Source organism: Mesitornis unicolor, unplaced genomic scaffold (genome assembly GCF_000695765.1).
Source record: "Mesitornis unicolor isolate BGI_N332 unplaced genomic scaffold, ASM69576v1 scaffold13100, whole genome shotgun sequence".
In the NCBI taxonomy this organism is placed as follows: Eukaryota; Metazoa; Chordata; class Aves; order Mesitornithiformes; family Mesitornithidae; genus Mesitornis; species Mesitornis unicolor.
In genome coordinates, this window is record NW_010160542.1 from 103434 (window position 1) to 118571 (window position 15138).

The 15138-nt window shown below is 35.3% G+C and overlaps 1 protein-coding gene across 1 annotated transcript in view; it reads right to left on the reverse strand.

The window, feature by feature from the left end:
* Positions 1–14445, reverse strand: part of CADM2 (cell adhesion molecule 2) — a gene marked incomplete at its 3' end in the record, with an annotated part of 116841 nt that extends 102396 nt beyond the window's left edge. The window contains exons 1-3 of the mRNA XM_010190292.1: positions 14299–14445; positions 11706–11843; positions 5834–6004 (exon numbers count right to left, since the gene is read on the reverse strand). Of these exons, the coding sequence (XP_010188594.1) occupies positions 5834–6004; positions 11706–11843; positions 14299–14338 (349 nt within the window). The remainder of the gene's footprint in view (positions 1–5833; positions 6005–11705; positions 11844–14298) is intronic.
* Between the last annotated feature and the right edge of the window lie 693 nt (positions 14446–15138).

Below are 15138 nucleotides of genomic sequence, written 5' to 3' on the forward strand. Positions count from 1 at the left end.
CAAGTGAAAAAAAAAAAAAAAGAAAAATTAAAATAAATAATCCTGAGGCCAAGGAAAAAAATAAGATAACTCATGCCAAAGTGCAAGAGCAAAAAAAGTTTTTTTTAAGCAGAAAGCTGGGAAAAATAATTAAAGTAAGTAAAAAGAAAGGAACACACTAAAAGAAGATTAAAATCTTGTGTCTTAGTGGAACAGCTTCAAAAAGACAAATGGTCTGCCTCAGCCACACAGTTGAAAGAAAATGAAGGCGTGACACATATTTTACCCATTTACAGTACAGAAGACCATAAGTAGGCAACACTGAAAACTATCCCTTCCCTTTCATACTTTATTCTAGCTAAGAGGTGTCCAGTTCTGTATGCTTTTTCACGGGCACACATCTGCCCCTTCTGATGTACAAAAATACAGCAAATCCATGTTTGAGGTAGTCATGCTTTTCTTGCCTTATTTTTATAATGCCTTATAACACATAGTACTATAGGAATGTATATTACATATATTTCATATAATGTATTTTCACATATTCACACACACACATATATATTATATTTCACATATTTTCACTTATTTTTGTTCAGAATGTATGATTGCAGAACCTGTGTTCCAACAAAAACTTGAAACCAACCAATGAAAATATTGGGCTAAACTCTCTTAGTGTACATCGGGTAAAGTGGCTCTTTGATAAAACTACTCTGCTTTACACCAGCAGAAATTCTAATCCCAACCTGTTGTCAGAGAAACCTTCATTTGCTAATACATCAGAAATCACAGTGGTATGCTGTTGTTAGACACACACACACACAATTTTCTACATGGCTGCACAAGTGCATTGCTGATTTGCTTATCTGTAGTCTGCTGCATTCGAGGCATTTTGTTTACTTAATTCAAAATCAATAAGTTTATTTCCTGGACAATAGCCAACATTCTCTTGGAATAGCTGCCTAATTTTAAAGTCAAGTTCGGACGTTCATTGCAAAAGAATCTAGTAACAATGCCCAAACAAAGAAACAGCCCATTGTCCAAACATTGTTGGAATAGCCTGTAGAAGCAACTCAGCTGATGGCTATAGACTTGTCAGACTGAGAATTCACTGCACATCTGTGTCTGCCAATATAGAATTTACTCAAAATTGCCCCTCTAGACACTTCTTTACATAACACATATTTAGCTTATTAGTGCTGTCATTTGGGAGTGTGGTCAGTTTTTGAGCAAAATCTCACTGACTCTTTTAGCATGGATCATATCACAGCTGCCATTTTAGAATCACAATGATTAGGTTTGAAGTTCAAATGATTTGATTTCCCTTTAAAGTTTCAAAAGCAGCCTCTGGGGCAGACTTACACAATTAATTTTTACTGAGGTCTGCTGGGTAATTTACTGTAGTCAGAGAATTTTCACTAAGGTAAAGTAATTACCACTGGGTAATTTTATGGCACGCTGTTCAGTAGGAAGCAACATGTTGTCTGGCTTCTTCTCAGATAAGTCACGGAGGAAAGTGAAGATGCTGCTTCTGGGAAACAACATGTGTCCGAGACATTGAGGAGAGATAAGCAGAACTCACTCACTTCCCAGATGTGGACCAGAAGTTGTACTTGCCCTCAAAAAATCTCTTTTCAGAAGTACGCACGAGGACTTACAGTATACAATCTCATAAATATCATACTGAGAAGCTTCCAAAATTGAAGTACTGAACCTGGGATTCTATAGTACAGGAACAAAGGATGCATTCTTAGTTTAGTTTGAATGCAGATGTAAACAATGAAATGAAATATCCCTTTGAGATTTGCATTTATCACTTATGAGTAGCACTTCCTAATAATCAGTGGAAGCTAGGCTGACAAGCAAGCTTCAGAGTAAAGTCACAAGGGATACAAGTCTATTTTAGGTTTACTGTTGACAGTAAGGGTCAGAGGAAAAATAAACTCAGCAAGCAGTGTCATGCTACCACAAACCTCTGCTGGTCAAGCAGAAAGTAAATTACAGCCCAACTTTTCAGCACGACAGAAAGACTTGGGCAATTGGGCTGCCCTGCAGTGCACAGAGCACCATACAGATGAAGAGGATTAAGCACAAGTGAGACATAACATAAGTGATAAATAACATCTAGTGATAAATAAAGCTCAGAAGATGGGAAGAGCTAATTATCCCACAGTCTGGAGTGGTGTACAGTATGCTTATCCCAACAGCATCCCTATTATTTTACTATTTGAAGTCTGCAAAATTAATCTGGAAAGCCCTGTGAAAATGAGGACTGATTATGACTCCTTCAAGATATCCTCCTTCCGGACAAGCTACAAGTACTATAGGTGATCTCTACTTCTGGATCTAACCATTAAAAAAAAAAGAGCAGCAGAAGGACTTAGATATTACTTCTATTATATACACATATATATGTATTAAAAGAAAATCAGAACTTTTTAATCTTAAAATTTTAGTCCTCAGCTTCATTTCATGTACTGTAATACTACTAGGAAAAGCTAATTTGATTGCTCTATCACACTAACAAAAGCTAAGATTTGTGTAAGAGGAAGAAGAGGGAATAAAGTATGTTCCATATTGATATCGCTGCTGATGGCATTACTGGCTTTCATTTTGTTAAGTTTACTTCTTATTAAACCTGGTTATAAAAGCAGCTGTGTGGACTCATAAGCACCTCTATCTACATCTCTCCATGGACTCATTAAAAATATCTGTTTCATATAGTCTCATCATCTAGGACAGATTTAATTTTATTCTGTCTTTCACTAGGCATAAAAAACCCCTGTCATTCACTGTATGGAAACACTATTCTGTAATACCTATTCTCCTGTTATTTTCCTGTTCTATGCATTTTTGTTGTTGTTGTTGTTTTGATGAAGCCACAAATGTTTTGTCCATTGTCAGGGGCTAGTTGCTTGAAACAAAGCAGGCTTTTTAGTTCAAGCATAATTATACAGAACAGCAAAGGCTAAACAATTTATTATTCTCTTTTTTCCTAACCTGTGATGATACACTGTAAATTCAGATGCAGCATCCATATACCACAGATAAAATCCTTCAGATTTTAAGAAAGAGTTTAAAAACCAAGTGCAGTTCTAGTGGGTGATGCCCAATCATTGTGTTTCCATTCTCTCCCAAACTAGTGCTCAGTTGTGCTGTTCTGTTGGATCGTTTTAAGGTAGTTGCTTACCATTCTCCCATAGCTCTCTGCTTATCTGAAGTACCCCTCAGACATTCGGAACAAGTGCCCTACGGAGTAATGCCACACTACTTGGTTGTGAGTTTGGAGCTTTACAGGACGTCAGACTAAAAAATGCTCCTGACTTTTCTCATGGGACCCATAATTCATCCGTTTTGTCAGCACTATTTTTGAACTGCTGTCAGGCAGCATTGAAGATATACTGGGTCAGGTCACACTGGGTCCTGTGAGCATGCCTCTCATTAATACAAATAGGATGTCTCTTATATGTTTAAAGTCTTACGGACTGATGGAAAAATGTCAGCCGTTTCCAGTGACTGCAGTAATACCCATGACGATGGTGAGCAATACCAGGAGAATAACATCAAGGGGCCTAGTTCCAGTGCGATGATCAGAGATCAGAGTCTTTGGGATTGCTCTAGTAAATCACCCTTCTCCTCTTTTTTCTTCAACGCTCTCTGCTGAATCAAATCATTATTTTACAGAATCTCCTTCTCTTTTTATAAAGTCTTCTTTAGAAACTTGCCCAGTGTTGACTTCTGACCATGTTGACCATGGAGATATAGGTGGTAAGGAAAAGGAGAAGAATAGCCTGTTCTTAGTCTCCTTGTCACCAGTAATAAAATACTGCTTTCTCCATGGGGTTAAATGCTATATCCACCCTCTCTTCTAAACTTGAGCTTCTTTTGGGAGAATTCTCACTTACCTTTCCACGTATAATGACTCTGTACTAGTGCTGGAGAGTATTAAATTGATAGGTGGAAAATTAATGGAGCAAGCAAGAATGATAAAGAATAATTACTTGTGCATTGTGGCTTTTGATAAATTGGCAATCTGAGGGGGCAGTAACATAAAACACATTAGTAATTGTAAACGCTTGGTGCAGTCTGTCTTTGTTAGAGAACTTCAGTGACACCGCAGAAGAGAAAGAAGGGTCTTGTTCAAAACATGAAGCAATGGGTATGGAGGAAGGTGTACCCCACTGCTATTTAGCAAGGTAGTGTCTTGCTACCTAGAGTGCAACTTGGAATGAAACAACAAATATCCAAGTAGCTTTATATATGAGAGGCCACAGAAAGGCTCCTTTGCCTTATGATCTTACGATGTTCATGAAAACCAGAACCTCACCTTTACCTTGAATCATATTACAATGCAGTCACTGTTACTCAGTTTAAACCTCCTATAGCTGTCTTGTTTCTGTATCTACTGTTCCATTCAATTTGGTTCATCTCCTGTAGTGTCAATATCTTGAGTAGGGCACTGAAGGAAAAGCAAGCAATCTGGAAGTGACGTCATGGGCCAGCTCAGTGACTGATGGCTGTGGGATTTAGAATTCAAGGAAATAAAGCTGTTAAGGATTCTTCTGTCTAGTACAGATGTCATTTGAACTTGTTAGGGGAGGCAGGTAATAGCCATTTGGTGAAGAAAGGCTTTGATCTCCCTCAGAAAAATGATGGGTAGACTATTTCAGAAACAGTTATTTTCAGTACTTGTGGATGCTAATCCACATCCTTCTAATTTTCAGTCTTTTTCGTAGACGGCATTTTTAGCAATGCTGTCAGCTTCTGTGCATGTTGTGCTTTTGCCATTACTGCATTTTACATGTGCTTAGAAGTCTTAGATGCTTATGAAAATATCTCTGTTTAGAAACAACAGCAGTCCTTGACATGGTATCTCGGGAACTAGTTGTAGTTACTGGAATTGTCTGCTTTACGGACAAGCTTGTCTGCTTTGTAACAGGTTGATAACACCTACCATAGAAACAGATTAATGGAAGGTCTCTCCCAATCAACTGGTCTGACAATGTTTTGCAGATGCCTGTTTTTTCTAGCTGGCAATCAAAAGTACAGGTGTTCTGCAGAAATCCAAATAGCTCTACCCTGAAGAAGAGTGGGTATAATGCAAGTGAATACAAAAACATCATTTAATGGTGAAAAGGTGTCTTCCTCAGTGTCTCATAGCTTGTAAGTGAGAAAAACCTAACTGAAAGGACAACATGACTTCAGAGTAGGGTACACAGATACAGGGGCAGGTTCATTCAACTTCGAAAAAAATGCACTGTGGAAAACATCAAGTTTCCAGAAATCCTATTTGAAAAAACAAGCCAATATACAGAGATACAAAACAACTGAAGTTTGGATTATCTAGAGTAACATCCTGTATAGACAAGATGTAAAAATAATTTCTAAAGGGCTTTTTTTTCTTGACTTGTGTAATTAACAGCATTACACAAAGTTTCATTAGCAGGATTCAAAGTTATTGAGGGTGTATGCTGCAGACTTTGCTTCTTCATACCCTTATTTGAAGTTTCTAGACACTTTCAAGGAAAACTATGAACTACTATGATCTTGATTTTTAAGAATGCTTTCACATTGCTACAATGATAAACAAGCGACAAATGCATTTTCTCTCTCCCATTTCTCAAAGCAAACCAAGAACTCAGTCCCCTACTGTTTTCACTGGTAAAGCTCTCATTACAGCTTTTAAAGTTATTCCTGTAAAAACAAAAAGAAACTCCCAACCAACCAACCAACTACAAATCAGAGGAGTTGGTTAAAAGAAAGACACAACACCAGAGATTTTTTTCCCCCATAATAGAAACTCTGAAACAAAACTAAACTATAAAAGCAAGCATACGTAAGGTGTATTACTTACAGTGTATTTCTAGAACCTGCATTGCTATCTGAGGTGTAGAGTTTAGGGACTCATGATCTACTCTGCAACTTACAACTGCACCATCATCATTGCGATCTGCTAGGAAATCCAGCGTGCTGCTGACTGTGAATGTTTTACGATTTGCATCTTCTTCTTTTAAATATTTAACATCTGAAAGAAAAAATAGACAAACCATTTTCTCTCCAATATTTTTAGGAAAAGCAGTCCAGCAATAGACAGCTAAATTATCCATCACACCTGTTGAAAAAACACGTATTTCATGTGTGTATTGATCTCTTTAAAACAAAAGTAAGTAGACTGTAGCTATTCCTCAGTTTGCTCCAATTGTCAGAGCAGCAGATATTGAAAAAGAAAACTTTAAAATTGGTTACATGATACTACATTTAACCAGAAATTCCTTTCATCATTATCTCTTTCCTACATGTTTAGGTCCAAATTTGATATAAACTTTCTATGCAGTTCATTAGAATAAATGCAGTCTCCTCCCACCCTCACTTCCCTTAAGTATTCAGTGTCACTAAATATTAAATTTTCAAAGTCTATGCTTATAAATCTTTCAGAGTAATGCAATACAAGGATATTATTGAAGACATGTGAACTAAGGGTTGTATGCATCTAGTCACATTAATCCTGTGCTTACTTTATCCATTGCTTATTCTGTTGTTTGGCTAGAGTTATGCAAACATAAGAATTAAGCTAAAGTATAGCTATCAATTGAAATGAATAACTGTATATAGAGCATATAATAACTGTAGATAGAGCATGTCATAGTATAGCAACTGTCATAGAGGATGTCTGGAATCTACAGACAAGTCTCAAGAAGACCAGAAATAAAATTTCTTTGAAGAAACCCTCTACTCACTCCTTTACATCATGCTAAATTGGACTACTGCTTTTGTGAAGATTCAGTTAAAAATCTGAGCATTTACTTTAAAAAGTTCTAATGTATTAACTACAATATGAGACCTTCTTACACATACTTCAGAAATGTTTTACTTGGTTCCTAACTATTTGCAATACTTATTGATTTTAATTTATTTCATCAAAATAATAAGCTTGTTTTATTGATTTGTTACAATGAAAGCTTTAAAAGGCATATATAAATATATAAACAGAAATTACATTGAACTGAGATTGTATATGTCCTCTGTGTCCTAAAAAAAAAAAGTGAGAGTATACAGTTTTACAAATTGCACTAAATCCCATTAGAGAAGAAGATGGTCTAAATACGATTTCCATGAAATAACAATTTTAGAAAGAAAATCTTAAATGGCTTAAGCTACATCTTTTTAGATTAAAAATATCTCTGATATTAGAAAGGTGGTCTTCTTCGTTGTGCCCAGATAAAGACAAGAAGTAGGTATATAATTTCCATTTTTCCCTAAGAAATAATTGTATCCTGCATAAAAGCATTTTTCTGCCTGTTGGTTGCTAAGCTTTAAGAGTCTTCAATTTCTGCTACAGTGACTATTAATATTTAGGGATCAGTAGGTGAGAGAAATATTTACCAGGGCTAAAGCAAAGTTATTATAATCAAACAACAAATGTCTTCACTAATATTTAAAGCAAACAGATGAGATTTTGTTCCCAGAGTTAGGTTTCCAAATTTAATAATAAGCACCTATATAGATAGCCTTCTGCTTATAAGTAATGTACACATCACTTTGCTTACTGACTTTGGGCAGAGGACAGACAGCTCCTGAAAACATCAACAACTTTAATTTCAGTGAGAGGTTGTGGATGCTTAATCCTTTAGAAAAACAAAAGCAGTTAATTTCCTAAGCAGATGTTTAGAAGCATTTCTCTAGACATCTACTGTTTGGAAGAGTTCAACTTTTAGAGTTAACTACTTGTTTAAAAAGGATGGTGATACTATTCTATATACTGTTGACATCGTCATCAACATAAATAATTAGCTTGTTCCCTTTATTGGCTGTATCTTCCTAGATGTTTCTTCATAGCAAACTGAAGGTGTGATTGTAACATAAGCTAACTGAATGTAAGCCCACCTGGATATAGGAGCAGTGGAGATCAGATACTGGGTATGTAATCGTATGCTAGCATTCAGAATATTTACCCATGTTTTTTACAGAATTTTTAAATATGTCTACTGTAGTCCATTCTTTTATTTCTTTTCCTGCTACTCATCTCTCTTCTAAATAGCCACTTTAAAAGTGATCCATTATAGAGGCACTTTCTCTGGAAATTACTATAATGAAACAGATTGGGGGATGACTAGATAGAAAATAGCTTTATAGAGGAGGAACTGAAGGTCTTGAGGACCGGTTGAACATGAGTCAGCAGTGTGCCTTTACAGGGTTGAAACCTAAAAAACCGAGTGCCCTTCATTAATAATAGCATAGCCACAAGTCAAGGGAAAAGGCTTGCATGGCTACATCTAGAGTACCAGGCCCAGTTTTGGGCTTTCTGGTACAAGAAAGATGTTAACAAACCCAAGTAGGTTCAGGTGAAAGGCATAGAGATGGTCAGTTGCAGGAGCATACAATGTACAAGGACAGCTTAAGATTGTTGGGTTTGTTCAACCTGATGAAGAGAAGAAAAAAACCAGATCAATGTGCTGCCTTCAAGTACACAATACACAGTCATAGAGAAAAAAAGCCAGAGTGCTCTCAGAGGTGTGCAGCAAAAGTTGAGGGGAAATGAACCCAAGTTATACCAAGGCAAATTCTGATTACGTATCATGAAATATCTACATATAATGAAAATTCTCCACAGAGGGCTTTCAAATACTGAAACCTCTAGCCCAGACAGACTATGGAATCTCTGTCCTTGGAGATTTTTTACAATTGAGTGGGAAAGGATCTTTAGCAACCTGATCTAACCTTTGAACAGAGGTTAGGTCATGTGAAATCCAAGGGTCAACTAGGGGCCCACTTCTATGACTTTATCAGATAGCTGCACATAGGGATATGTTTGTATTAACTAATACTAGTTTACATCTCATAAGTATAGATGTTTAATAGTGAAAATAATAAATAGAAATTATAGAATGCCTATCATTTGTTGTTTATTGTCAACTATAAAAGCACGTTACTCCCATATAGAAACACTCATCTTTTTAAAAGACAGTTTTGCTGTTTTTACAAGGCAATTATAATCTATGCTTATATTTAAAATCAAGTTCTGACATGAAATGGCCTTATTATCTAAAAAAATTTCATTTTTATTTTAGAAGTTTATCAAGACAGAATGTTCAGTGCCTCTCTGAATTATATAAACTAATTCAAAATGTCTTACTATGTTGCAACAAAAGGAGCTGCTATTATCTTATTTATTTTTGAAGTCAAATTTTGCTAGGGAAAAAATAATCCATTAAAAAAATAGTCTTGAAACATAAAATTATATTTTTTACATAATATTACTGGAATACCATAAAATAAATTTTATTGAAAAAACAGACTTATTTTTAATTAAAAGTATTTATTTAGCATTGCTAATATTTTTGCTTTTATTAAATTTCTAGAAATGTCACCAGAATGCTAAACTGCAGATAGAACACTCAAATAAAAGGTATGGTACTCAGTGCTTCACATTCAGTCTCTTCCATTGCTAACACTTACTCCATCAAACAGTATTCCTTTACCAGATGATGATTCCTTTTTTGAGTAACAGCAATTGAGCTACAATTTTAGAATGGCTTCTTCCCCTTTGGTGCAACTCTGAACTCAGTGCATCATTTATATTCCTTTGTGCCATGTATAATACACTGTAACACAATTGGATTTACTGGTGCTAGACAGACAAACTCCTAACCTTTAATGTCAGCTGCATTAGCATATAATTTCATATCTATTTTCTCAGATTTATCATTTCACCTTTTACAGTGCACAAAGCTAATGTAACTTCTGCTGATGCCACTGCAAACTGGTTAGGTTATTTTATTTCTAACCTTTCTGAAATGGCAATGTGCTCTTCAGAAGACCTAGAAAATTAAGCTGAAATAAATGTGCTCAGTACTTTCCTCTCATTTCTGGGTTTTGGTTTTTTTTGTGTTTGTTGTTGTTTTTTTTCTTTACTGTTCTTTTTCACACATCTTCTTTGTTCCTTCCCCAGCCCCTTTTTTAAAAAACATTCCTTTAAGAACTGTTGAGAAGAGCCAGTTAGTTAAAGAGTCAGATCACCAAATAGCTTGTTTGGCTTTAATTACATGTCAGCTGAAAGGCAAAGTTATTACAACAGATTTTAAAACATAATTTTAATAATAATATCTTTTCAGATATGCCACCTTGCTGTTAGGCCAACTGTATCAGTGGATCTCTTGAAGTATTGACATTGCTTTGAGTGATTTTCAATCCTTGCATGTCTTGAATAAATATATTCATCCTGTCATCTTTTCTGGATGACAGAATCTATGCTGTGATATGTGTGTAAGCTGTGCTGTTAAATTCTTTTTAATTACGTTTGATGAGTCTGTTGAAACTTCAGCAATTTCCTCAAATTTCCCAATGGCTGGAAAAAATGGTTCTCTGATTCCTCTTTTTCTATCCTTGCTACAGGTGCTGAAACACATTTCAAATTATTCCAGCCTAAAATTCCTGTGTCCTTCAACACTATTCTGATTTTCATCAGAAATCTAAAGACACTTCTAGAATGGACTGAGTTTCTTGGATAATCAACTGCAATCTCCTTTATTTACCAATTTTATATCACAGCTTTGATTATGTACATTGAACTGTGGTAGAGGATACCACTGGTAGATTAATGGATGCTGTAATTAATGCTGTAACTTTGCTTGAGGCATTTTATTGAACTAACAAAATCCACAATGTCAGACAAATATGAGACAAAGCAGACAAAAGTTCATTCTTTTTTAAAGTTACACAGAAAAGGTGGATTATGAATCATTTATTGATCTGGTCTTATAGCAGAATAAATAGAGTTGACACAAATAAATATCAATACCTTATCTTTTTTATTCATCTACTTTATAATGAGCACCTCAGTTGGCTGTGGTAGATGTGACTAAGCCTTGTTATAGAAAGCTCTCTCCACCCATTCATCAAAAGGGATTTTAAACTATCCCAGCATTTATGAGAATATGGACTAGAAAACTAACTTTAAAGTAAAGAACATACAAAGTGAAAGAGAAGGCAGAAAAGAAATACATAACATTTATATGCAACAGTTTCCTATCTCACTGCATCCTCAAAGGCAACTCCTTGCTTTCAGGTTTGGTTTTAGTCACCTGATGACTTTTCAGTTACAGAAGACTTTGTCCAACATCTTCCAGCCCATGTGAAGTTCTCCTCATCCCTTTTAAAGCCTGTCTTCTCCATGCTCCTCACTGTAGACTCTCACCAACCTTGCCTCAGCTGCAGTTTCCCTGTTTCCCAACCAAGATTCCCTCAGTTGCTGACTTTTCCTAACCAGAGCAGGCTCTGTAGCTCCTGTATGAGAAGTGCAGTCTCCTGTCTCCTCCACCACTCCTGCTGCGTAGGTGGTAAGGCTGTGGTAACAATAGTCACAGAATCATAGAATCATTTGGTCGGAAAAGACCTTTAAGATCATCGACTCCAACCGTAACCTGTTGGTTATCCATAACACGTTTCTCTATGAAGCATCATAGTTGAGTTTATTATGCCAAAGAGAGTTCAGAACAATTCAAAACATCGGCTGATAAAGAAAAAATGAAGGAAATTTGAAGAAAAAATAAAAAGATGGCTATATGACTACTCCAGTAATTTACAATCAATTCCTTATCTATATACTACCACTGACTCATTTAACATTTAAATATGCGAAACTTTACAAACATTAATTAAAAATATAATTCTAAATAATGTAACATTTTGACAATCGGACCAAATTACAACAAAGTCCTTTTAAATACCTTTAACTTCTTTGTCATTCTTGAACCATCTGATATCAGCTGCTGGCTTACTACCAGATGTCTTGCAAGTTAGCTGCATCCTCTCTCCCTCCATAACTGGTGAGGTAAATCCAGTAATTTGTGGCTTCTCAGGAACACCTAACAGGCAAACAAGCAAAATGTCTCTGATTGATATTGTCAGCTGCTGCCATGAACATATGACCAACTTAAAGTTCACTTCTTCCTATGCTCTAAGTTCTGGAAACAGAATAATTCTTCCTTGCCTTCTATTAAAATTGAAAGTCAGTGAATCCTGTTTCCTATTGGAAATAAACTGTTAATCTGAACTGCAGTTGATTCTAAAGAATTACATAAAACAGAAATTACCTACTTTTCTAAGGGAAACAGATTGTATTTTAAAAACTATCTCATCTATGTATATTCTGCATGCGGGTCTAGTCTGACTTGCTATTTATTGTAAGGTTTAAACTAGTCTGCACTAGGAATCAGGATGACAAGGTATATTAGAAGTACAGTTGTGAAAATAAAATGTAACTGGCAACAAAACACTGACCTGATTTAAGTTCATGTTTAAGCATGAATTATGAAGGTTTTAATAAAAAAAATCCAGGGAAAAGGGAGGATGAAATTAAGTACAGGAGTTACTTTATCTTCTGAGAACACAAAACCAAACGAACAAAAGGTATCATCACAAATCTATTGGCTATGGAGAACTCTTCAGCTGAATCCAAGTTCTTTGGAGGAGGTCATATGATCATGACATACTATACAGATAATGCTAAATTTGAAATTTCTTTTTTTTAATGAAACATGGAATGTTTTTTTTTAAATATTAAGATAATCGTGAAGAATTTGATCACATGTATAAATCCATTTGACTTCCAAATACATAAGAATAACTGAAAGTGATACTGATGACTCTTCTAAATCTCTGAAAAATGTAATTGTTATAACTTGCATCTTATAGCAGCACTTTGATGCATTCATATTTGTGACTATATAAAGAGATCAGCCACAGTAATTGATCCTGTGCCCTATTTTTCACAGTTTGGTTTGTTCACATCTCTTTTCCAAAATGACAGATTATGTACATAAAAACCAAACAGCAGTACCTATCACACAGTACACATCTGTAATAAATCTACTCCTCTCTTTCTGGACAGAAAATGGTGTCTACTATAATACCTTCACACTTAAATCTTCTAATCCATAACAGAGTAGTCAATAAAGAGATTATTAGTGCATAAAAGGATAGTTCTTCTGATTAAAAGATGTAATACATTTAAATGGAAAATGACCCCTTTTCATAGAAAGTGTTCCAAGAGTTTAAAATGTGACTTTGAAATAGAAAATGACATATAAAAAATGAAAAAAGACAGGCATCTTAAACCTTGCAGCTTTCTTGGAAGGTAAGTAGCTAATGTTGGGAAAATTTTGTGAAACTCTCTCCCAGAATGAAGGTAAAACTAAAAAGACTTTGAAAGATCAAGTTACTTAGGTTAATAAATATTGGCTACTTGTTTTTTTGTCTTTGTAACATCCTTCTATGTCTTTCTGCCATTTAAAAGGTTGATCTGGTCTACTCAGCTATTGTTTAGATCATGAGATGAGAAAAGATTAACCATAGGCAGTTGTTACTCCAGAATATTCTGCTTTGAGTAGATATTTTCCGTCCTTAATAGCAAACTTGAGACGATTTTTGTAAAATAGTCTCATGGGGACTGAAAGGGAGACATATTTCATATCCTATGCACAAAACCAATTCCCTGGCTGGATTAATGTGAATATTACTGGCGCAGAGAACATCTTACATTAGTTCTATTAAATTTAACTGTCTGCCTGTCTATATATAAAAATAAAACAAAAAGAAAGAGAGTCAAGTTCAGGGTCAGAAGAAGGAGAAAAAAATGAAAATCAATTTCAGAAATCATATAACCTCTTAGGTACGCAGGTGTGTTACAATGAACTATAGCAATTTTGGATGATTGGGCTACTGACATTCATAGAATCATATAAAGCTTCAAGCAGAAACTTTATTTCCTGGGTATCTCTTGAAATCTATTGCTTTTCTATGTGTATCTGTAACCTTTGGGGAAAACAGCAGAGCATTTAGAGGATAAAGCATAAAAGAAGCAGCAACCCCTGTGAAAATATGCACTTTATAAACAAAAAAAGAAAGCAGAATGAGCCAAGAAAATGCACAGCTAAGGAAAAACGATAAAGCTCTAAAGCTTTTGATTCCATTGCTTTCTGATTTTCTCCCCTTTGCCCTATACAATACATTGTTAGGAGATGAACACATGCACTTTCTTTGCACTTCTGCTGCCTGAGATGTAGAGGTTATGTCCATATTATGGAGCACTCACACTGTGGTATTTGTGTGCTCCCTAATTCATTATCCTACCACAGTGCAAACAGTAAGAGGCATGTTATTTTTCAGCACAGCAATATGAAACAACAAAATTCAGGGAAACAAGATCAGACATTTACATGTGCCTTCTGCCAAGCTTTAGAAAAGTTCATTCTTATCATGATTTACCAAAGCCTGAGAAGTTTTACACTTGCTTCTTTATGCTCAGCTATTTATACTTACCGAGAACGGTAAGAAAAGCCTTGGAAGTTTTGACAGGCATAGTAAATAAAGAGCAGGTGTACTGCCCTTCATCCGATAGAGACACGTCACTGACACTGATACTGAGTTCATGCCATGAAGCTCGGACCAATTCAATTCTGTTGTCCCTCAGAGCTGAAAAAGAAAAAATCACATTATAAGAAATGAAACAGCACATTAACAAAGTGTGGTATGTGATACAAGAGGCTCTATGAGGTAGCCTAGTGAAATCACCCTAGAATACAGGGATATGGACACAGTCGTCTTTATGCATAGTAGGTTTTTTATTCTGTGGAATGAAGTACAAGAGTTCAGCAAGTTTCCAAACAGTGTATGAATGACTTGTAATGTATATAAACCTAGAAACTAGTCCCTCGAAGGGAACTAGTTACCTTTGGTCTTATTCTGAAAAAAAACCAACATTGACTTCAATTTTTGCCCCTTAACAGCTTTGCACAGTGCCTAAAATAACTCCTTCTTAAAACCTTTTCCTTTCTCATGTATTTACAAATACGGATGAACATTAAGGAACTTGTTCAATCTACTAACAAACTATATTTACAACTAAGAAGTCTAGCATCATATAGCTTGCCTACAGATTTTTCTCACATCTATTACTACTCATATTGAACTGGAATATCAGATTACTTGAAAGCTGTAAGAGTACATTTCTTATTATGACTATACTGGAAGTTCCACATCTACATGCATATATAATACATTTAAAATTTGAGGTAATGAAATGTAGTGGCTTTACTTTTTTGTTTATGACTAAAAATCTGAACTTCTATCAGAAAATCCTTCCTAACAAAATTTTGTTTG